The 23,859-nt window shown below is 40.3% G+C and overlaps 1 protein-coding gene across 3 annotated transcripts in view; it reads left to right on the top strand.

The window, feature by feature from the left end:
- The window catches only part of OBSCN (obscurin, cytoskeletal calmodulin and titin-interacting RhoGEF), a 232,782-nt gene that overhangs the window by 31,729 nt on the left and 177,194 nt on the right, over nucleotides 1-23,859 (top strand). For all 3 annotated transcript variants that reach the window (XM_049875093.1, XM_049875094.1, XM_049875095.1), the window contains 2 exons: nucleotides 8,242-8,517; nucleotides 20,802-21,077. In XM_049875093.1, the coding sequence (XP_049731050.1) occupies nucleotides 8,242-8,517; nucleotides 20,802-21,077 (552 nt within the window). The remainder of the gene's footprint in view (nucleotides 1-8,241; nucleotides 8,518-20,801; nucleotides 21,078-23,859) is intronic.

The following is a 23,859-nucleotide window of genomic DNA, read 5'->3' as shown; positions in this document are numbered from 1 at the left end:
GGGGCAGTTCTACTCTGCCCTATAGCATCGCTGTGAGTTGGAACCAACCGAATGGCAACGGGTTTGTTTTTTGGTTTTATGGGTTGAGAAAGCCAGAAATGAGGTAGGCTTGTGCCCAAGGCATCGCGGTTTTGAGATCGAGATAGTGGGAACTCATTCAGTTCCAGTCATTTGACTGTTTGGACCCCGAATGTCCCTCTGTCCCCCAGAGCCCAACGTGGTGTTTGTCAAGGAGCAGCTAGCACAGAGTGTGGTGCAGGCTGAGGTGGGGACCCGTGCCACACTGAGCTGTGAGTTGGCGCAGGCCCAGACGGAGGTGGTGTGGTACAAGGATGGGAAGACGCTGAGTGCAAGCCAAAGGGTGCGCATGGGGGCCACGGGCCGTGGGCGGCGGCTGGTGGTGCAGCAGGCGGGCAAAGCGGATGCTGGGGGAGTACAGCTGTGAGGCTGGTGGCCGGAAGGTCTCTTTCCGCTTGGATGTCACAGGTGGGTTTCAAAGGTTCCTCTTATCTTCTTTAGGAGCATAGGAGCATGATCAGACAGTGGTTGGGAGGAGGTGCCACTTTTTTTTTGTACTTTAGATGAAGGTTTATAGAACAAACTAGTTTCTCAATAAACAGTACACATGTTGTTTTATGACGTTGGTTTACAACCCCATGACATGTCAACACTCTCCCTCTCAACCTTGGGTTCCCTATTACTAGCTTTCCTGTTCCCTCCTGCCTTCTAGTCCTTGCCCCTGGGCTGGTGTGCCCCTTTAGTCTCGTTTTGTTTTATGGGCTTGTCCAATCTTTGGCTAAAGGGTGAACCTCAGGAGTGACTTCATTACTCAGCTGAAAGTGTGTCCAGGGGCCGTATTTTCAGGGTTTCTCCAGTCTCTGTCAGGCCTGCAAGACTGGTCTTTCTTTTTGAGTTAGAATTTTGTTCTACATTTTTCTCCAGCTCTGTCCGGGACCCTCTATTGTGATCCCTGTCAGGGCAGTCAGTGATGGTAGCTGGGCACTATCTAGTTATGCTGGACTCAGTCTGGTGGAGGCCATGGTAGATGAGGTCCATTAGTCCTTTGGACTAATCTTTCCCTTATATCTTCAGTTTTCTTCCTTGCTCCCAAAGGGGTGAGACCAGTGGAGTATCCTAGATGGCCGCTTAAAGGCTTTTACGACCCCAGACGCTACTCACCAAAGTAGAATGTAGAAGATTTTCTTTATAAACGATGTTATGCTAGTTGAGCTGGATGTTCTCCAAGACCATGGTCCCCACAGCCAGGAGGTGCCACTTTGTTCCATCTCATATGTCTCTTCATGTAACAACTGCTCCCATGTGTTAGGTAGGTCATTTGTAAAGCTCTTCCTGCCTTTTTACTTGTTTAAACTTCTGAAAAACTCTACGGGGAGCTTTTATTATTCCCATTTTACGTATGAAGCACAGGGAAATTATGTAACTTGCCGAAGGTCACACAGCCAGAAGATGGCAAAGCTAGGATTTGAGTTCAGTATTCTAGGATTATCTTCCTCCTGCTTGAAGAACTGTTTTTGGTATTTATTTTAGCAGGTTTTCTGGTGACAAATTCTCTCAGTTTTTGTTTGTGTGAAAACATCTTTATTTTACCTTCTATTTTTAAGTTCATAGGTTGTATATTTTAGAACAGTTTTAGACTTAGAGATTTTCGTGTGGATATAGTTTTCAACTCAACTGGGTAAATACCTAGGAGTGCGGTAGCTGGATCATGTGGTAAGACTATGTTTAGCTTTAAAGAAACTGCCAAACTTTCTTCCAACTCAGCTGTACCATTTTGCATTTGCATCAGCGATAAATGAGAGTTCCTGTTGCTCCATATCCTTATCAGCATTGGATATTGTCAGTTTTGTATTTTAGCCATTTTAATAGGTGTGTAGGTATCTCATTTTAATTTGCATTTAACAACAATAACAACAGTGATACATGATGTTGAACATTGTTTCATATGCTTATTTTCCATCTGCGTATCTTCTCTGGTGAAGCAGCTCTTCAGATCTGTGGCACACTTAAAAATTTTTTTATTGTGTTTTAAAAGTTATTTTTGTATTTTGGATACAAGTCCATTATCTGATATGTGTTTTATAAATGTTTTCTTTCCTTCTGTGGCTTGCCTTTTCATCCTCTTCATAGTTTCTTTCACAGAGCAGACATTTCTAATTTTAATAAAGTCCAACATATCAATATTTTCTTTCATAGATTGTGCCTTTGGTGTTATATCTAAAAGTCATTGCCAAAACCAAGGTCTCCTAGATTTTCTCCTGTGTTGTCATCTAGAAGTTTTATGGTTTTATGCTTTAGGTTTAGGTCTGTGATTTATTTCAAGTTAACTTTTGTGAAAGGTGTAAAGGCTGTGGCTAGATTCAATTTTTTTTTCATATGGATGTCCAATCGTTCTGGTGTCATTTGTTGAAAAGACAATCCTTTCTCCATTGAATTGCCTTTGCTTCTTTGTCAAAGATCAGTTGACTTTATTTACCTGAGTTTATTTCTGGGCTTTTTATTCTGTTCTATGGAGCCCTGGTGGCTCAGTGGCTAAGAGCTCAGCTGCTAACCTTCCATAAAGATTACAGCCTTGGGCAATTCTACTCAGTCCTATAGGGTCACTATGAGTCCAAATCAACTTGGCAGCAATGGGTTTTGTTTTATCTTTTAATCGTTGTGTTTAGACCATTCACATTTAAGTGATTATAGATAGTGTTGGATTAACATCTACCATGTTTATAACTGTTATCTCTTTATTGCACTTGTTCTTTGTTTCATTTATCTTTCCTCTCTGATTTTAATTGAGAATTTTTTATGATTCTATTTTCTCTCCTCTCATAGCATATCAATTATGTGTCTTTAAAACATTTTTTTAGTGGTTGCCCCATAGTTTGCTGTATATATTTACAAGGAATCTAATCCACTTTCAAGCATCGATGGCACTGGGTTATATCATTTTGTGGTAGTACAGGTAGTTTATAACAAAATATTCTCAGTTCCTCCCTTCCATCCTTTGTACCATTTTTGTCATTCATTTAACTTATCCATATGCACAGTGTTGCTATAATTACTCTGAACAGTTGTCAGATCAATTAATAACAGAAATACACAGTTTTTATCTTACCTTCATTTGTTCCTTCTCTTTTTTCTTTCTTTTTATATAGCTAAATTTCTAACCTATATCATTTTCCTTCTCTCTGAAGGACTTCTTTTAATATTTCTTATAAGGCAGGCCTACTGGTGACAGATTTCCTCAGTTTTTGTTTGTCTGAGAAAGTCTTTATTCTTTTCTTCACTTTTGAAGGATAATTTCACTGGAAATAGAATTCTAGGTTGGTAGTTTTTTTCTTTCAACACTTTAAATTTTTCACTCAATTTTTTTTTTTTTTTTTTTGCTTTCTTGGTTTCTGATGAGAAGTCCAATGAAGTCTTGTTCCTTTATAGGTAAGGTGTTTTTCCCCCCGTCTTCCATCAAGATTTTCTCTTTGTCTTTGGTTTACTGAAGTTCGAATGTAGTATGCCTAGGTATAGGGTTGCTATGAGTCAGAATCAACTCGATGGCACTGGGTTTGGTTTTTGTTTGTTTGTTTGTTTAGATATAGATATTTTTGATATTTATTCTTCTTGGTGTTCTCTGTGCTTCCTGGATTTGTGGTTTGGTGTCTTTCATTAATTTTGGAAAATTTCTGGCAAAATACTTCTTCTGCTCCTTTTCCTTCTGCTATTCCAATTACACGTATGTTATACCTTTTGTAATTGTCCCACAGTTCTTGAATATTCATTTTTTTTAAATTCCTTTTTCTCCTTACTTTTCAGTTTAGAAAGTTTCTGTTGATATATCAAGTTCCCTGATTCTTTCCTCACTGTGCCCAGCCTACTGATGAATTCATAAAAGGCAGTCTTCATTTCTTTTACAGTGTGTTTTATTTTTACCATTTTCTTTTGATTCTTTCTTAGAGTTTCTATCTCTCTGCTTACATTACCCATCGGTTCTTGCATGTTGTCCACTTTTTTCCGTTAGAGCCCGTAACATATTAATCATAAAAAAATTAAAAAAATAAACATATTCATAGTCATTTTAATTTCCCTATCTGATAATTACAAAACCTGTGTCTTATCTGAGTCTGGTTCTGATTCTTGTTTTGTCTATTCAGACTGTGATTTTTGCCTTTTAACATGTCTTGTAATAGAGATTGAAGTAATCAACCTTTTAGTGTAAGATTTTACATTACTCTGGCCAAGAGCTGATTTGTGATTAATGTTTGTTATAGATGTAAGTGCCAGAGCCTTAAGTTTTCTTTTTTTCCCCTCATCTGTTGCCTTGAATTTCCCTAAATTCTCCTTAAATAAAATCTGGTTCTTGCAGCTCTCACAGTTCTAATACACTATTATTTACTGGCCTGTGATTCTAATGCCTGTCTCTCCAGTTTTCAGGGTGGCAGTGTGCCCTGTGACCTTGTTTCTCTGATATAGCTGAGAAAAGTCATTGTTTTTCAGGTTATTCATTTTTTTGTTATTGTGAAGATGGGAGTGATGGACTTCCAAGTTCTTTACATGTTGGAACTGAAATCAGAAGTATCTTTTCTGGGTATCAAACCCAGCTTAGCAGTTACTTTCAGTAGTTTAAAGATGTCATTCCATTTCCTTCTGGCTTCCATTATTTTCTGTTGAAATACCAACAGTAAGATAAAGTGTTGTCTTTCTGAGGTTCATGTATCTTTTTTGCTCTGGCTGATTTTAAGACTTTGTTTGTGGTTTTCAGCAGTTTTACTCTGATGTGCTCAGATATGGTTTTCTTTGTATTCACCCTGCTTGGGGTTACAGAACATCTTGAATTAGTTCTGCAAAAGTTTTGGCCATTTCTTCTTCTGCCCCATTCTCTCTTTCTTCTTCTAGGAATCCACTTACACCATACTAGACCTTTCTAAATGGTTTCTCACATGTTTTGTATGCATCTCTCTGTGCCTCTAAATCCTTTTTTTGTCTCTGCATTCATCTGAATATTTTCTGTCGACCTATATTCCAGTCGCTGATACTGTTCTGCTGCATCTTATCTGCTGTCAAAACCACCTACAATGTGTTTAATTTAGGTTATTGTATGTTCAAGTTCTATACTTTCCATTTGATTAGTTATTTTAATGACCCTAATTCTCTAGTGAAATCCTTCATCTTTCACCTGTTTTCTCCTTCTTTTCATCTATTAAAAATATTAGTCCTGACCATGCCCTAGTGTGATAATTCTATTATCTGGATCACTGAGTAGTGTCCTTTTTGTTTGTTTGGTTTGGTTTTCTAATATTTGCTCCTGTCTTTGAGATGCCCACACATATTAGATTTGAGCATCAGACATTGTATGTTAAAAACTGTTGAATATGGGTGATGCGACCTTATTAAGTACAGAAAATTCCCCCTTTCCTTTGTTAGGCGGATAGAGGAGGACTAATCCCTTCAGGAACTGAACTGACTCCAGGCTGCATTGCAATTTTGGTAACGATTATTTATCTCTGGTTCTTTCCTACTCCTGGGCCAAGTCCTCCAAGAATTCCTGCTGAGATCTTAGAGTGTAGATTAGAGCTCCTTGCCTAGAAGACCCTGAATCCTAATCTTTGTCTTTCAAAACTGCAACCCTGTTGTCGTTGAGTTGATTCTGACTCATGGCAACCCTATAGGACAAGTAGAACTGTCCCATAGAGTTTCCACGGAGCACCTGGTAGATTCGAACTGCTGACCTTTTGGTTAGCAGCTGTAGCTCTTAACCACTATGCCACCAGGGTTTCCTCAGAACTGCAAGATGCTGAAAAATCTTGTTTTCAGAGGTTTTCTGCCTGGCTTCTTAACCTCCTGTTCCGTGCAGCTTCAGAACTCATCAACCTTTGTGAGGGCACATTTATAGAGTGCAAGTCTCAGTTCTCCTCCATCCCTTCTCACTGGGACTTGGCTCCTCGATCTCTAATCTCTATCTCTCTATCCCCCCATAACATGTCAGCAGCTCTGTGGTCTTCTTAGTGATAACCCTTTGTCTAAATTTTCAGTGTCATGCCCATCAAGTGCCCTAAGGGGAAAAACAGGTGCCCAGAGTGGGCTCACATCTCTGAGAGGCCCATTCTTCTCAGGGATTTTGCCGCCTCAAGTAAAAATTGCCTTGCCTGGACTGTAGGGCCTCCTTCACTGTCCCATTGCTGTCAAGTCAATTCTGACTCATAGCGACCCTATAGGACAGAGTAGAACTGACTCATAGGGTTTCCAAGGAGCAGCTGGTGGATTCAAACTGCTGATCTTTTGGTTAGCAACTGAACTCCTAACCACTGCGCCACCAGGGCTCCACCATCACCATATCTCACGTGATTTACCTTTCTCACTTATGGCATGCCTATTCCTGTAGAAGGGCCTTGCCCTACCTGTCAGCTCTGTTCAAATATTTCTCCCTTAGCTTTTCTCAGGAATGGATCCCTCTTATTTAGAATTCCACTTGATTATCACCTTCTTATATCTGCCCTGGCCACCAAATCTAAATCGCCTCTCACTCCTTTCCCTGTGGCTCATTTCCATGTTTTATTTCATCTAGCACTGGCCGTAGCGCAGCGTGATTATTTTTATGGTTGTATTTGTTTGTGTTTTTGTATTTCCTGACTAACAGGTAAGCTCCATGACAACAGGGACTGTAAGTGCTCATTGCAGCACCCCAGCTGTCACCCCAGTGCCTGGCACACAGTAGGCCTTTCCTTCATTGACATTAGTTGAGTGAATGATTGAATGAATGAACAAATGAATGAGTGTGCATTCAGCTTGAAACCTCAGATTATATACTTATTTACTTGAGTTTGATGGAACACAACAATTTTTTTAAATAATTTTTATTGTGCTTTAAGTGAAAGTTTACAAATCAAGTCAGTCTCTCACACAAAAACCCATATACACCTTGCTACACACTCCCAATTACTCTCCCCCTAATGACACAGCCTGCTCTCTCCCTTCACTCTGTCTTTTCGTGTCCATTTCGCCAGCTTCTAACCCCCTCCACCCTTTCATCTCCCCTCCAGGCAGGAGATGGAACACAACAATTTGAGATTGATACTATAAATGTTGGTTTGGATGTAGAGCAACTGGAATGCTCATACACTGCTGCTAGAAATGTATGGTGGTACAGCCATCTTGGAAGACTGTTTGGCAATATCTGCTAAATCCAAACACAGGCCTACACAATGCTCCAACAGTTTCATATGCCTATCAATGATATATACAAGAATTCTCGTAGCAGCTTTACTCGTATCTTTAAATTCAAATCACCGACAAGAGGAAAAGAAATAATAAATTATAATGTATTCACACAATGGCATCCTTTATAGCCACGGAAAAAACAAAACTGCTGTTAAATCCAACAACATGGATAAATTTTATGACCTTATGTTGAGTAAATAAACCAAACACAAAGAGTTCTTAATGTACTTATAACGTACTTCCATTTATGTGAAATTAAAGAACAGACAAATGTAGCTTATGGAGATAGAGGTAAGAATTAAAAAACAAAAACAAAAAAACCAAACCCATTGCCATCCAGTTGATTCTGACTTATAGCAACCCTACAGGACAGAGTAGAACTGCCCTATATGGTGTCCAAGGAGCACCTGGTGGATTTGCACTGCTGACCTTTTGGTTAGCAACCGTAGGTCTTAACAACTACACTGCCAGGGTTTCCAGAGGTAAGAATAGCAGTTACCAGTGGGTCAGTGGTGACCGGGGAGCTGAAAATTGTCTGTTTGATATGTGTGGTGCTTACATGGGGGTATGTATGCATAAACGTCGTTGAGCTGTACCATTACAGTCACTGCATGTTACTACATGTATGTTACACCTCTGTAAAAGAAAGAATAAAGTTTGAGGAGGACGTACTATGTACCACGCAGTAAGGATACATTAGCAAACAAGGGAGCCCTGCCTCACTGACCCAGTGCTGACTGTCACACGGGAAAGACAATAAACTATCAGTTACAGGGACTGGGAAAGCCTCAGACACCTTCCTCCAGCCTAGGAATGGCTCTTGAGTCAGGACATTCCCAAACTGTGCACTTACAGCTCCGTGACAGGGCTCCTTGTGTTTGTGAACCCAAGTCTGACAGCCCACGGAACATGTGACATCACTGGGCTCAAGGAAAACTTTTCTGAACTCTGAGGTTTTGGTGTCTGTCAAATGGGTTAGTACCAGGTATGTGTCTCTGACCACATGCCCCTCCCTGTCCCCAGAGCCTACAGTGGTGTTTGCCAAGGAGCAGCCAGCATGGAGTGAGGTGCGGGCTGAGGCAGGGGCCAGCGCCACGCTGAGCTGCGAGGTGGCCCAGGCCCAGACGGAGGTGGCGTGGTACAAGAATGGAAAGAAGCGGAGTTCGAGCTCAAGGCTGCGCGTGGAGGCCACAGGCCGTGGGCGGCGGCTGGTGGTGCAGCAGGCGGGCAAGGCGGACACTGGGGAGTACAGCTGTGAGGCCGGGGGCCAGAAGGTCTCCTTCCGCCTGGACGTCACAGGTGGGTTCCATGAGGTGCCATGTTGCTTTGGAACATCATCAGGCACTGGGGTGGAGGGATGGACATGCTGCCTCGTGGCTTGTTTTCTCACCAAGCTCCCAATATAACAGTAGTTTACGGGTGTTAACTGTGTGCTGAGTGCCAAGCCGTTTGTGAAGTGCTTCTTGTCGTTCTTTTTAAAATAATATTTTATTGAGTTTTTGAGTTAGGTTCTGATTTTACAGTTTCTGCACAAATTGTTCAGTGACATTAGTTACATTTATGACAATGTGTCAACATTCTCCTTAATTGTGTTCTGTTTGTTCCATTTCCAGTGCTCTAGTTTCCCTGCGCCCCCCCCCCCCCCCCCCAATTTTCTCAATTTTGCTTTTGAGTAATTGTTGACCTTTTGGTCTCATATAGATGGTTTTAAGTAGGACACCAATCTTATGGGTAATATTGTTTATTTTGTGTGCCACTCTGCTATTTTGCTAAAAGGTGGTCTCAGGGGATAGGCTTGGCTCAAAGAGTATCCCAGGGTGATAGTCTCAGGGATTCCCCTGTTCTCGACTGTTCCAGTTTGGCTTTTCCTTTTTTTTTAAAAGCATTTGAATTCCTCTCCACATTCTTCTCCCATTGTATCCAGGACCATCTGTTGTGACCCTGACCAGAACATTCGGTGGTAGTAGCCAGGCACCAGCTCGTTCTTCTGGTCTCAGGGTAGACGGCTTCTTGTCTTTTTACGTCCTTAAACTTTACAACTCTTTGAGGACATCGTGATTATTTCTATTTTAGGTAAGGCACAGGGAAGCTTTGTAACTTCCCAGAGGTTACATAGCCAGAAAATGGCAGAGCCAGGACTTGGGTCTAATACTCTGGAGTCATTTTCCTTCTGCTTAAAGAACTCTGTCCAAAAAAACTACTTGTTTTAGCAGGTGTACTTGTGATATGCAGCCTCTCATTTTTTGGTTTATAGGAAAAAGTCTTTGTTTTGCCTTACAGTGCTGAGGCCTTATTTTCTGAGGGTATCAAATCCTTGTTTAGCAGTGTTTTTCTCTTAGTCTTTCGAAGACATCATTCCCTTGTTTCCTGGCTTTTATATTTCTTTGTAACATCAGCTGTCAGATTTATTGTGATTCCTTTGAGGATCATATATCTTTTTTTTTTTTTTTATCTAAGTGCCTTAAATATTTTCTCTTTGAAATTATTATTTTCTCTTTGGCTTTTAGCAGCTTAACTGTGATGAACCTCGGTGTATTCATCCTACTTGAGGTTGCAGAGAATCTTGGTTTTGTGGGCTGATGTCTCTCATCGGTCCTAGAAAATTCTTGACCATTCTCCTCTGCCTCATTCTCTCTTATTTTTTCTGGGTACTCCAACCCCTCGTTAGATCTCTCTTAGACTTTACTGCTGTTTCTCACATGTCTGGAATGTCTGTCTCTTAATTCTTTCTTTTTTCTTTAGTCTGGATATTTTTTTGACCTGTCTCCCAATATCCTAATCCTATATTTTGCTACATCTAATCTGCCACCAACCTATCTGGGGTGTATTTAATTTCAATTATTGTATCTTCAAGCTCCATAATTTCCAATTTATTGGTTTTTAAGATAATTTATTTCTGTAGTGAAATTCTTCGTCCTTGATCTGTTTCCTTTCCTCTATTTAAGATATTATTTGTTGCTTTGCAGTAGACTGATATTTCTATTATCTGGGTCAACAGACATGGTCTTCTTTTTCCCCTAATATTTGCTCCTGTCTTTGGCATGCCTACAAAGTGTTCGATTGAGTGTCAGACATCATATGTAAAAAGTGTTAAATATGGATGATGTGATCTTATTCCAGAGAAAGAATTCCCTCTTTCCTTGGCTAGGCACCTAGGATTAAGAATGTTAATTCATTCAGGGACTGAGCTAACTCCGGTATGCATTGCAGTTTTGATAAGGATCGTCTTTGTCTCTGACTCTTCCCTGATCCTGGGTAAAGTTCTGCAAGGATTCCTGCTGAGAGCTTGGGATGTGGATTAGGGTTCTCCCCAGCTGACCCTGAACTCTAATATTTGTCTGTTTAGCACTGCAAATTGCTAAAAGTCCTCTCTGCTTTCAGAAAATTTCCACCTGGCTTCTTAGAACACTGCTGAGTGTAGCTTTAGCATTTGTCAAATATCTTGAGGGAAACAAGTACAGCGTGGGATTCAATTCTCCACTCTTTTTTTTTTATTGTGCTTTATGTGAAAGTTTACAAATCAAATCAGTCTCTCATACAAAAATTTATATACGCTTTGCTATATACTCCTAGTTGCTCTCCCGTAATGAATCAGCACCCTTCTTCTTTCCACCCTGTATTTCTGTGTCCATTCAGCCAGCTTCTGACCCCCTCTACCCTCTCATCTCCCCTCCAGACAGGATCTGCCCACGTAGTCTCATGTGTCTACTTGAGCCAAGAAGCTCACTCCTAACCAGTATCATTTTCTATCCTATCATCCAGTCCAACCCCATCTGAAGAGTTGGCTTTGGGAATGGTTCCAGTCTTGGGCTAACAGAATGTCTAGGGATCTTGACCTCCGGAGTCCGTCTAGTCTCAGTCAGACCATTAAGTCTGGTCTTTTTACAAGTACTTGAGATCTGCATCTCACTGCTGTCCTACTGCCTCAGGGGTTCTCTGTTGTGTTGCCTGTCAGGGCAGTCATCGGTTATAGCTGGACACCATCTAGTTCTTCTGGTCTCAGGCTGATGTAGTCTCTGGTTTATGTGGCCCTTTCTGTCTCTTGGAAACCCTTGTGGTGTAGTAGTTAAGTGCTACGACTGTTAACCAAGAGGCTGGCAGTTCAAAGCCACCAGGGACTTCTTGGAAACTCTATGGGGCAGTTTTACTCTGTCCTTTAGGGTCGCTGTGAGTCAGAATTGACTCAATGGCAGTGGTTTTTTTTTTTTTTTTTTTTTTTTTTCTGTCTCTTGGCCTCATCATTACCTTGCGTCTTTGGTGTTCTTCATTCTTGTTTGCTCCAGGTGGCTTGAAACCAATTGATACCTCTTAGATGGCTGCTTGGTAGCGTTTAAGACCCCAGACCCCACTCTCCGAAGTGGGATGCAGAATGTATTCTTAATAGATTTAATTATGTCAATTGACCTAGATGTCCCCTGAAACCATGGTCCCCAAACCCCCGCCACTGCTACACTGGCTTTCGAAGAGTTTGGTTTATTCAGAAAACGTCTTTGCTTTTGGTTCAGTCCAGTTATGCTGACTTCTCCTGTGTTGTGTGTTGTCTTTCCCTTCACCTAAAATAGTTCTTGTTTACTATCTAATTAGTAGACTTGTAATCATCGAAGTATATTTTCTTCTCTGTTTAAACTATTTCTTGAGTTCTTATAATAGCGGTCTCATACAATATTTGTTCTTTTGCAACTGACTAATTTCACTCAGCGTAATGCCTTCCAGATTCCTCTATGTTATGAAATATTTTACGGATTCATCATTGTTCCGTATCAATGTGTAGTATTCCATTGTGTGAATATACCATAATTTATCCATTCATCCGTTGATGGGCACCTTGGTTGCTTCCATCTTTTTGCTATTGTGAACAGTGCTGCAGTGAACACGGGTATGCATGTATCTGTTCATGTAAAGGCTCTTATTTCTCTAGGATATGTTCCACAGATTGGGATTGCTGGATCGTATGGCAGTTCTATTTCTAGCTTTTTAAGGAAGCACCAAATCGATTTCCAAAGTGGCTGTACCATTATACATTCCCACCAGCAGTGTATAAGTGTTCCAGTCTCTCCAGTCTCTCTAACGTTTATTATTTTGTGTTTTTTGGATTAATGCCAACCTTGTTGGAGTGAGATGGAATCTCAATGTAGTTTTTATTTACATTTCTCTGATGGCTAATGATCGTGATCATTTTCTCAGGTATCTGTTATTTACCTGAGTGTTTAGTGAAGTTCCTGTTCATATCCTTTTCCCATTTTTTATTTGGGTTATTTGTCTTTTTGTAGTTGAGTTTTCACAGTATCATGTAAATTTTAAAGATCAGGTGCTGATCAGGAATGTCATAGCTAAAAACTTTTTCCCAGTCTGTAGGTAATGTTTTTACTCTTTTGGTGAAGTCTTTGGATGGGCATAGGTGTTTGATTTTTAGGAGCTCCCAGTTATCTAGCTTCTGTTCTGGTGTTTGTGCATTGTTAGTAATGTTTCATATACTGTTTATGCCATGTATTGGGGCCCCTAGCGTTGTCCCTATTTTTCTTCCATGATCTTTTTTGTTTTAGATTTTATATTTAGGTCTTCGGGTCATTTTGAGTTAGTTTTTGTGCATGGTGTGAGGTATGGGTCTTGTTTCATTTTTTTGCAGATGGATATCCAGTTATGCCAGCACCATTTGTTAAAGAGACTGTTTTTTCCCCCATTTAACTGACTTTGGGCCTTTGTCAAATATAAGCTGCTCATATGTGTTTATATCTGGATTCTCAATTCTGTTCCATTGGTCAATGTATCTGTTCTTGTAACAGTACCAGGCTGTTTTGACTACTGTGGTGGTATAATAGGTTCTAAAATCAGGCAGAGTGAGCCTTCCTACTTTGTTCTTCTTTTTCAGTAACGCTGTACTTATCTGGGGCCTCTTTCCCTTCCATATGAAGTTGGTGATTTGTTTCTCCATGTCATTAAAAAATGTTGTTGGTATTTGGATCGCAATTACATTGTATCTATAGGTCAGTTTTGGTAGAAGAGACATTTTTACAATGTTAAGTCTTCCTATCCATGAGCAAGGTATGTTTTTCCGCTTATGTAGGTCTCTTTTGGTTTCTTGCAGTAGTGTATTGTAGTTTTCTTTGTATAGGTCTTTTACATCTCTGGGAAGACTTAGTCCTAAGTATTTTATCTTCTTGGGGCTACTGTAAATGATATTGATTTGGTGATTTCCTCTTCAATGTTCTTTTTGTTGGTGTAGAGGAATCCAACTTATTTTTGTATGTTTATCATGTATCCCGATACTCTGCTGAACTCTTCTATTAGTTTCAGTAGCTTCCTTGAGGATTCTTCAGGGTTTTCTGTGTATAAGATCATGTCATCTGCAAATAGAGATACTTTTACTTCTTCCTTGCCAATCTGGATGCCCTTTATTTCTTTATCTAGCGTAATTGCTTTGGCTAGGACCTCCAACACAATGTTGAATAAGAGTGGTGATAAAGGGCATCCTTGTCTGGTTCCCGTTCTCAAGGGGAATGCTTTCAGGCCCTCTCCAATTAGGATAATGTTGGCTACTGGCATTGTATCCCAAAACCCAGTGCCGTTGAGTCGATTCCAACTCATAATGACCCTATAGGACAGGGTAGAACTGCCCCACAGAGTTTCCAAGGAGCGCCTGGAGGATTCGAACTTCCGACCCTTTGGATAGCAGCTGTAGCACTTAACCACTATGCCACCAGGGTTTCCTGGCATTGTATAAATGCCCTTTATTATGTTGAGGAATTTTCCTTCTATTCCTGTTTTGCTGAGAGTTTTTATCATGAATGAGTGTTGAACTGTCAAATGCCTTTTCTTCATCAATTGATAAGATCATGTGGTTCTCCTCTTTTGTTTTATTTATATGATGGATTACATTGATTGTTTTTCCAATGTTGAACCATCCTTGTGTACCTGGTATGAATCCCACTTGGTCATGGTGATTTATTTTGATATGTTGTTGAATTCTATTGGCTAGAATATTGTTGAGGATTTTTGCATCTAAATTCATGAGAGGTATAGGTCTGTAATTTTCTTTTTTTGTTGTGTCTTTCCTCGTTTGGTATCAGAGATATGCTGGTTTCATAGAATGAGTTTGGGAGTATCCCATGCTTTTCTGTGCTCTGAAATACCTTTAGTAGTAGTGGTGTTAACTGTTCTCTGAAAGATTGGTAGAACTCTGCAGTGAAGCTGTCAGGCCAGTGCTTTTTTTTGTTGGGAATTTTTTAATTTCCTTTTTAATCTCTTCTTTTGTTATGGGCTCATTTAGTTGTTCTACCTCTGTTTGTGTTAGTTTAGGTAGGTAGTGTGTTTCTAGGAATTTGCTCATATCTTCTAGGTTTTCAAATTTGTTAGAGTACAATTTTTCATAGTAATATGATATGATCCTTTTAATTTCCGTTGGGTCTGTTGTGATATATCCCATCTCATTTCTTATTCAGGTCATTTGCTTCCTCTCCTGTTTTTTCTTTTGTCAGTTTGGCCAATGATTTATGAATTTTGTTGATTTTTTTCAAAGAACCAGCTTTTGGTCTTCATAACTCTTTAAATTTTTTTTTCTGTTCTCTATTTCATTTAATTCTGCTCCAATTTTTATTATTTGCTTTCTTCTGGTGCCTGAGGGTTTTATTTGTTGCTTCCTATCTATTTGTTCAAATTGTAGGGATAATTCTTTGATTTTTGCCCTGTCTTCTTTTTGTAAGTGTGTATTAATTGATATAAATTGGCCTGTGAGCGCTGCTTTCACTGTGCCCCAAAGGTTCTGATAGGAAGTGTGTTCATTCTTATGGGATTCTGTGAATTTCTTTATTCCATCTTTAATGTCTTCTATAACCCTTTTTTTTTTTTTTTTATAACCCAGTCGTTTTTGAGCAGGGTATTGTTCAGTTTCCAAGTGTTTGATTTCTTTTCCCTACTTTTTCTTTTGTTCTGCTGTTATGGCCTTATGGTCAGAGAAGATGCTTTGTAATATTTCAATGTTTTGGATTCTATTAAGCTTTGCTTTATGGCCTAATATGTGGTCTGTTCTAGAGAATGTTCCATGTGCTCTAGAAAAGAAAGTATACCTGGCTGCTGTTGGGTGGAGTGTTCTGTATATGAGGTCAAGGTGGTTGATTGTGGCATTTAGATCTTCTATGTCTTTATTGAGCTTCTTTCTGGATGTTCTGTCCTTCACCGAAAGTGGTGTGTTGAAGTGTCCTACTGTTATTGTGGAGCTGTCCATCTCACTTTTCAGTGCTGTTAGAGTTTGTTTTATGTATCTTGAAGCTCTGTCATTGGGTGCATAAATATTTAATATGTTTATGTCCCCCTGGTATAAAAAACCTTATATATTGTCCCTTTAATCATTATGTCGTGTACTTCCTTACCTTTGTGCTGGATTTAACTTTAAAGTCTCTTTTGTCAGAAATTAATATTGCCACTCCTGCTCTTTTTTGATTGTTGTTTGCTTGATGTATTTATGTTTCCATCCTTTGAGATTTAGTTTGTTTGTGTCTCTATGTCTAAGGTGTGTCTCTTGTAGGCAGCATATAGACAGATTGTGTTTTTTAAATCCATTCTACCACTCTCTGTCTCTTTATTGGTGTATTTAGTCCATTTACATTCAGCTTAATTATGGATAGATAGGAGTTTAGTGCTGCCATTTTGATGCCTTTTTTTTGTGCTCTGTTAACAGTTTCTTTTTCCCACTTAATTTTTGTGCTGAGTAGTTTATTTTATATATTGTCTTTTCCTCTTATTCGTTGTTGAGTTTGTTTTTGCTGAGTCTTTATTTTTTTCTTGTATTTCATTTTGATGAGTAGGATTGTTAGTCTCCTTTGTGGGTACCTTAATATTTACTCCTATTTTTCTAAGTTTAAACTCACTTTTATTTCTTTATGTCACCTTGACTTCCTCTGCATATGAAAGATCTATGACTATGTTTCTTAAAAAAAAAATTTAGCCCCTCTTTATTGTTTCAGTGTTGTCTTCTTTTACATAATGACATCACTGTTTCCCTATTTTAGGTGTTTTTTTTTTTTTATCTTGGTTTGTTTTTGTGATTTCTCTTTGTGGGTTGACATCTGGTTGCTCTGTCCTGTGTTCTAGTCTTGGGTTGATATCTGATATTATTGATTTCCTAACCATAGAACTCCCTTTAATATTTCTTGTAGTTTGGGTTTGGTTTTAATGAATTCCCTAGACTTCTTTTTATCTGGAAATGTCCTAATTTTGCCTTCATATTTGAGAGAGAGTTTTACTGGCTATGTGATTCTTGGTTGGCAATTTTTTTCCTTAAATGCTTTATATAAGGCATCCCGTTGCCTTCTTGCTGGCATGGTTTCTGCCAAGTAGTCCGAGCGTATTTGTATTGACTCTGCTTTGTAGGTGACTTTTCATTTATTCCTTGCCACTCTTAAAATTCTCTCTTTATGTTTGGTTTCGGCAGGTTTGATTATAATATGTCTTTGTGAGTTTCTTTTGAGATCTACCTTATGTAATAGGAGTTCGATGAGCATCTTGGATAGATATCTTCTCATGTTTCACGATATCAGGGACATTTTCTGCCAACAAATCTTCAACAATTCTCTCTGTATTTTCTGTTATCCCTCCCTGTTCTAGTAGTCCAGTCACTCATAGGTTATTTCTCTTGATAGAGTCCCACATGATTCTTGGGGTTTCTTCATTTTTTTTAAATTCTTGTATCTCATTTTTCTTTGAATATATCGGTGCCAAGTGTTTTATCTTCAATCTCACTAATTCTGCCTTTCACTTCCTCAATTCTACGCCTCTGAATTTCCGTGGAGTTGTTGAATTCTGTAATTTTATTGTTAATCTTCTGAATTTCTGATTGCTGTCTCTCTGTGGATTCTTGCAGCTTATTAAAATTTTCAGTATTTTCTTGAATAACCTTTTTAATTTCTTCAACTGCTTTATCTGTATGTTCCTTGGCTTGTTCTGTGTTTTGCCTGATCCCCTTCCTGATGTCTTGAAGAGTTCTGTATATTAATTTTTTGTATTCTGAATCTGGTAATTCCAGGAAGATACCTTCATCCTTAAGATTCCTTGATTCTTTGGTTTGAGAGCTTGTTGAAGTGATCATGGTCTGCTTCTTTATGTGATTTGATATTGACTGTTGTCCCTGAGCCATCTATAAGGTATTTATTAGTTTACATTTGCCTACTGTATCCTAGCTTCTTTCTTTATTTTGTTTTGATATGCCCAAATAGGCTGCTTGAGTGAGCTAGCTTGATTGTTTTTGCCTTTGAAGCTCTGACGTCCTGTCACCAGATGGCTAGAGCTGTTACCAGGTGTGTGAGCCTAGGAGTCCATTCACTTTTCTTGTATGGATTCAGGTTAGGTGTCCAGGTAGTTGGTCATCAAGTGTGCCATACAGGCTCTGTCCTCCAGTCTTTGAGGGGCAGGGGTGATTGGTTTAGGCACATTTATCTGGTTGTAGTAGGGGGTCAAGCTCTGAACAAGGCATGGGGCTGAAAACTGTCGTCCGAGTGTCTGTGAGGAAAGTGCATCCCTGTTCCCTAGAGTGCACAGGTGGGTGGGTTCTGCAGCTGGATCAAGGACATGCATTGCTCTTGTTTGTAACTACTGGGAGGTACCACTTATCCTTGGACCCCTGTCACAGTTGGCTAGGTGACGTGGGTGGAGCCGCCAGTCCTCAGGCCCCTGATGTGGGTAGGTGAGGACCCTGTTTAATAGGCAAAGTGGTGTCAAACATCAAACGCCCACCTCTCTGCCACACAGCTGAAACAGTTGTAGTCTGCCAACAAGGGCCTATTCTCCTGATATGGGCCCACATGGGTCCTGTTTGTGCCTGGACAGGAGCTGCTTCTGTCCTGAGCTCCTCAGCTTAGTGGAGCTGACGGATTATCTTTTCCCCCAGTTGTTAATTTATTCCTTCTCCAAGGTGAGAGAATGGCTCAGGGCATGCAGCAGAGCCTATCTCAGGCCCAGGGAAATCGATAGCCACTGAAGCCGGCTTGGGGGCTGGGAGCATGTTAAAATAAACACAAGTACTTTGCTTTTGCTGAGAGTGTCATTCTTCTCTGGTTCCAGAGGTGTGAGTAAGCTGTGTGGCTTGCTGTTTCCCCCTGAAGAAACCATGTCCAGAATGCTGCTGTGAGCCCCACCGCAGTCCTTCCAGGGAATGGTGCCTGAGGGTTCCTGGCGATTTAGGTCTGACAGCTCCTCGCCGCTGCTGAGCTGTCTCTCCCTCCCCCAGCCACTCAGTTTTCTGACTTTGCCTTTGTTGTTCAGGGCTCCTAGCTTGTCATAAATATAATCGTTTCACTTGTTTTTTTTCGGTCTTTGTTGTGAGAGGGATCGCTGGAAGTGTCTGACTACTTTGCCTTCTCGGCCCCACCTCCCAGTTCTTTCCTCTTGAGTCTCAGTGGGGACTTGGGCCGTCAAGAATTTAATTTTATAATATCAAGTGTTGGTAAGGATGTCTACATCCTTACTGGAACTCTCACACCTTGCTAGTGGGACTCTAAGTTGGTACAACCATTTTTCAAAACTGTTTGATAATAGCCACAGTTGCCAAACACATATCCACCTTATTTCTGAACAGTTACACGTGCCAACCAAAGACGTGTACAAAAATGCTCATGTTGTTATTGTTAGGTGCTATCAACACCTATCGGAACAACACACTGCCTAGTCCTGAGCCATCCTCGCAATCATTTCAATATTTGAGCCCATTTTTGCAGCCATTGTGTGAGTCCATCTCATTGAGGGTCTCCCTTTTTTTCTCTGACCCTCTACCACACGTGATGTCCTTCTCCAGGGACTGGTCCTTCATGATAGCACGTCCAAAGTACATGAGAAAAGTCTTGCCATCCTCAATCCTAAGGAGCATTCTGGCTGTACATCTTCCTAGATGGATTTGTTTGTTCTTCTGGCATGGTATATTCAATATTCTTCACCAACACCACAATTCAAAGGCATCAGTTCTTCACTCTTCCTTATTCATTGTCCAGGTTTCGCATGCATGTGAGACGATTGAAAATACAGTAGCTTGGGCCATGTTCACGTTAGTCCTTAAAGTGACATCTTTGCTTTTTAACACTTCAAAGAGGTCTTTTGCAGCTGATTCACCCAGTGCAGTATGTCATTTGATTTTTTGACTGCTGCTTCCATCGGGGTTGATTGCAGATCCAAGTAAAATGAAATCCTTGATGACTTCAATCTTTTCTCCCTTTATCATGATGTTGCTTTGTTGGTCCAGTTGTGAAGATTTTTGTTTTCTTTATGTTGAGGGATAATCCATACTGAAGGCTGTGGTCTTTGATCTTCATCAGTAAGTGCTTCCAATCCTCCCTTTGCTTTCAGTAAGCAAGGTTGTGTCATCTGCATAATGCTGGTTGTTCATGAATCTTCCTCCAATCCTGACACCCCATTCTTCTTTATATAGTCCAGCTTCTCTGCTTAAATGCCTCAGAGTGCCTATTTCAGAGGCAACCTAAATGACCCTCAATGAAAAAGGAAAAATAAGTATGATGTGTTCATGTAATGACATCTATATAGCAACAGAAAGCAAACCACTGCTATATCCAACAACATGGATGAATCTTACAGATATTATATTGAGTGAAAACAAGCAGACAAATATAGATATTCAAGGTATATAATGTATAATTGTATAGGGAGTACATAACGTATAATTCAATTTATGTAAAATTAAGAACAGGCAAAAGTGGTTTATAATGATGTAGTCAACCTGCTGGTTATCGTTCTGAGAGATCAGTGGTGACTGAGGGACCAGAAATGGTCTATATTTGACATGAGTGGTTGTTACATTGAAGCCCTGGTGGCGTAGTGATTAAGTGCTACGGCTGCTAACTAAAAAGTTGGCAGTTCGAATCCACCAGGCGCTCCTTGGAAACTCTGTGGGGCAGTTGTACTGTGTCCTATAGTGTCGCTATAAGTTGGCAATGAAATGGGTTTTTGTTTTTTGGTTGTTACATGGGGGTATGTTTATATAAAGTTATTGAACTGTACAGTCACAATTAGTATACTACATGTAAGTTACAGCTTGATAAAAAAAGGAGAATAAAGTTTATGGAGGACATACCATTTGCCACACCCTAAGAGTAAAATATGCTAAAACTTGCTAAAGCCAGAAACTGTGTAAGGTGGAAACCTGCCAGAGAAGGAAAACCCAAATATTTTCCACTGAAATGAGTGATAGAAAAGTGGTAAAACTGCACCCTGTGAAAGGCAGAAAAGTTGCGACACCCGGAAAAACATGGTGGTCCTGTTAAGTTCCGGTTCTCACAGGTTTCACTGTGGTAAACAAGAAAGCTCTGCCCCACCTGCCAGGTGCTGTCACGTGAGAAAGAAAATAAGCTAGAAGTTAGAGGAGCCAGGACAGCCTCAGGCACCTTCCTTCAGCCTAACATTCCCAATTTGGGCACTTGCAGCTCTGTGACAGGGCTCCTTGTGTTGTGAACTCAAGCCCGACAGCCCACGGGACACATGACGTCACTGTGCTCAAGGTGAAATTTTCTGAACTCTGGTGCTTCGGTGTCTGTGGAATGGGTTGGCACCAGATTCGTGCCCCGACCTGTGTCTCTCCTTGTTCCCAGAGCCCGCAGTGGTGTTTGCCAAGGAGCAGCCAGCACAGAGTGAGGTGCAGGTGGACGTGGGGGCCAGCGCCACATTGAGCTGTGAGGTGGCACAGGCCCAGACGGAGGTGGCGTGGTACAAGAATGGAAAGAAGCTGAGTTCGAGCTCAAGGGTGCGTGTGGAGGCCACGGGCCGTGGGCGGCGGCTGGTGGTGCAGCAGGCGGGCAAGGCAGACGCCGGGGAGTACAGCTGTGAGGCCGGCGGCCAGAAGGTCTCCTTCCGCCTGGATGTCACAGGTGAGTGACTGTTCGCCTTGTTTGAGGAAGATGATGGGACTGACTTATCGCCCCAATGGACCCTGGGGTCCTCTATCCTTGGACTTCATGTCTTCTTATTTCCCATTCCTCTTACCATCCTGCATTCCTGCCTGTGGATGGGAGCAAAGGAGGCCGTCCTGAGAGTGTGCACTGAAGGGAGAGGGGCTGTTCTTCCCCTCAGGTGGTATTTCCAGGCAGGAATGGTTAGTCACTCTTTCCCAGCCCCTGCCCAGAACCCTCCTTCTCTTCTTTGGTTTCCAGTACTCTGGCTCTGTCTGGTGCTTGGGGCCTGAGATAGACCAGGTGTCTCTCACCTGGAATATGTGAATGTCCTCCTGTTGGCTGGTCTGGGAATTCCCACATTCCTTACCCACAACCATATGGGGCTTCTCTAGTTTGAGATACGTGAATTCCATTCTGGCATGGAAGTAGATACTTCAGCCATGCGTTCATACTGGTATCTCCAAGCTAATCTTTTTTCAAAATAATTTATTTTATTTTTGTTGTCGTTGAGAATATACACAGCAGAACATACACCAGTTCAACAATTTCTGCATGTACAATTCAGTGAAACTGATTACATTCTTGGAGCTGTGCAACTGTTTTTACCCTCCGTTTCTGAGTTGTTACTCCTCCATTAACATAAACTCATTGCCCCCTTAATTTCCCGTCTAACCTTTCAATTTTCTGTTGTCAGTTTGGTCCCATATAGATATATCTTAAAACAGCACAATGCTCAAGGCAGATACTCTTTACTAGTTAAGCTGAACTATTTGTTTTTAAGATGTCAGTGGATATCTTTGGTTTAAAGTTTAAAGATTATGTCAGGGCAGTGGTTTCTGGGGTTCATCCAGCCTCTATGGCTCAGAAAGACTGGATTTCATGAGCATTTGAAATTCTGTCCTGCATTTTCTCCCTTTTGATCAGGATTCTTCTATAGAATCTTTGATCAAAATGTTCAGTAGTGGTATCAAGGCTGAATTTTGAGTTATCACAGTTGGGTGCTCTGAGCCACTGTTGCTTTCCTTTGACCTGAATGTGGAAGCCCTCTGTGCACTTGTCTGTATAAAATCTAGATCCGTGTACTGTTGTAAGGTCTGTTGAAAGCAAATGAGATTTGAGATTCTCTTTTTAAAGCAAATAGCATTTTCTCTTTGTCTTCAGTTAGAATATTTTGTATGAAATTTCCCTTGGAGTTTGACATATAAATTTAGGAATAGGAAGTAATAAGTAGCCTCTGCTGTAGGGTCACTATGAATCAGAATTGACTCGACGGCAATGGGTTTGGCTTGGTTTTGGCCACATCAGCAGACCTTGTTAATGATGAGTTACTGTAATAGCAACCACAGATTGGTAAAGCAGTATTTATTTCACAGAATTCCCCTAATGATCACTGCGTGTCTGTACCCTCCTGGCTGGTTCATAGAAAAGTATGAGAATGAACTTTATTTTCCTTTTGTTTAAAGTCTTTTAACCTCAAATTAGGGCTACATTCCCACATTTGACCACTAGGGGTCACAACATAATACATTCATCAGTATATAATATTTTGGAGCCCTGGTGGCATAGTGGGCAGGAGGACAGCTGCTAACCAAAGGTTGTCAGTTTAAATCCACCATCTGCTTCTTGGAAACCCTATGGGAAAGTTCTACTCTGTCCTCTGTAGGGTTGCTCTGAGTCAGAATTGACTCCACGGCACCTAACAACACCAACAATGTAAAACTTTATTGGTATACCTGTTGCCGTTGAGTTGATTCTAAGTCACAGTGACCCTACTGGACAGAGTAGAACTGCCTCATAGGGTTTCCAAATAGCAGCTGGTGGATTCGAACTGCTGACCTTTTCATTAGCAGCTGAGCTCTTAACCATTGTGCCACCAGGGCTCCATAGATACCAAACACCTTGATATATATCTCTTGAGCTTTATTATAATGGAATATTAACAATTATTTTATGCAAATAATTTTGAAAAGTTTTGCTAAATTGACAATTTCCTAGAAAACTTTTGACTTGAGAAGAAACAGGCAACTCAAACAGCCTTATAACAGTAAAACGGTAGACCCGGTAGTTAAAAATCTTCTCACAGAGCAAAATATAAGCATGTGTGTACTGTTCTGGAAAGAAATTATTCCAAGTTTATCGAGAATCTTACGGAGAATACAAAAAATAATACATTTTCCAACTCGTTTTATGCAGCTAGCATACTAAAATCTGACAAAAAGAGAATCAAGAGTTAAAATTATGGGTCTGTCTCTTATGGATATCAAGGCCAATATCCTAAAGAAAATTTTGGCACAGAGAATTTAGCAATATATCTAGAGGATAATATGCTATGACCAGGGTCATAGTCTAGGAATGCAAGTTTGGTTTAGCGTTAGCAATATTAGAAAATCAGTATAAACAAAAACTAGACAAGAGGAAGCGGGGAAGCCAGGGCAGAAATGGGGAGAGCGCTGACACATTGTGGGGAATGCAGCCATTGTCGTGGAACACTCAGCGTACAACTATCGAACAGGAAGCTAATTTGCTCTGTAAACTTTCACCTAAAGCACATTAAAAAAACAAAACAAAACTATGAGATAAGCAAAAAAATAAATGGGAAACTAATACAAAAAACAAAAATCAATATAAACTATAAAATTAGCAGATCGATAGAGAAAAACTATTTGATTATTTCAATAAATGCAGAATAAGTGCTTGATAAAACTTCATATCCTTAATCTAGAGTATTTGATAAAATTTAGCATCAATTTATGGTAAA

The sequence above is a fragment of the Elephas maximus genome, chromosome 2 (assembly GCF_024166365.1).
Source record: "Elephas maximus indicus isolate mEleMax1 chromosome 2, mEleMax1 primary haplotype, whole genome shotgun sequence".
Lineage (NCBI taxonomy): Eukaryota > Metazoa > Chordata > Mammalia > Proboscidea > Elephantidae > Elephas > Elephas maximus.
Note: the sequence above shows the minus strand (reverse complement) of the source record. Positions and strands in the feature narration are given on the sequence as shown.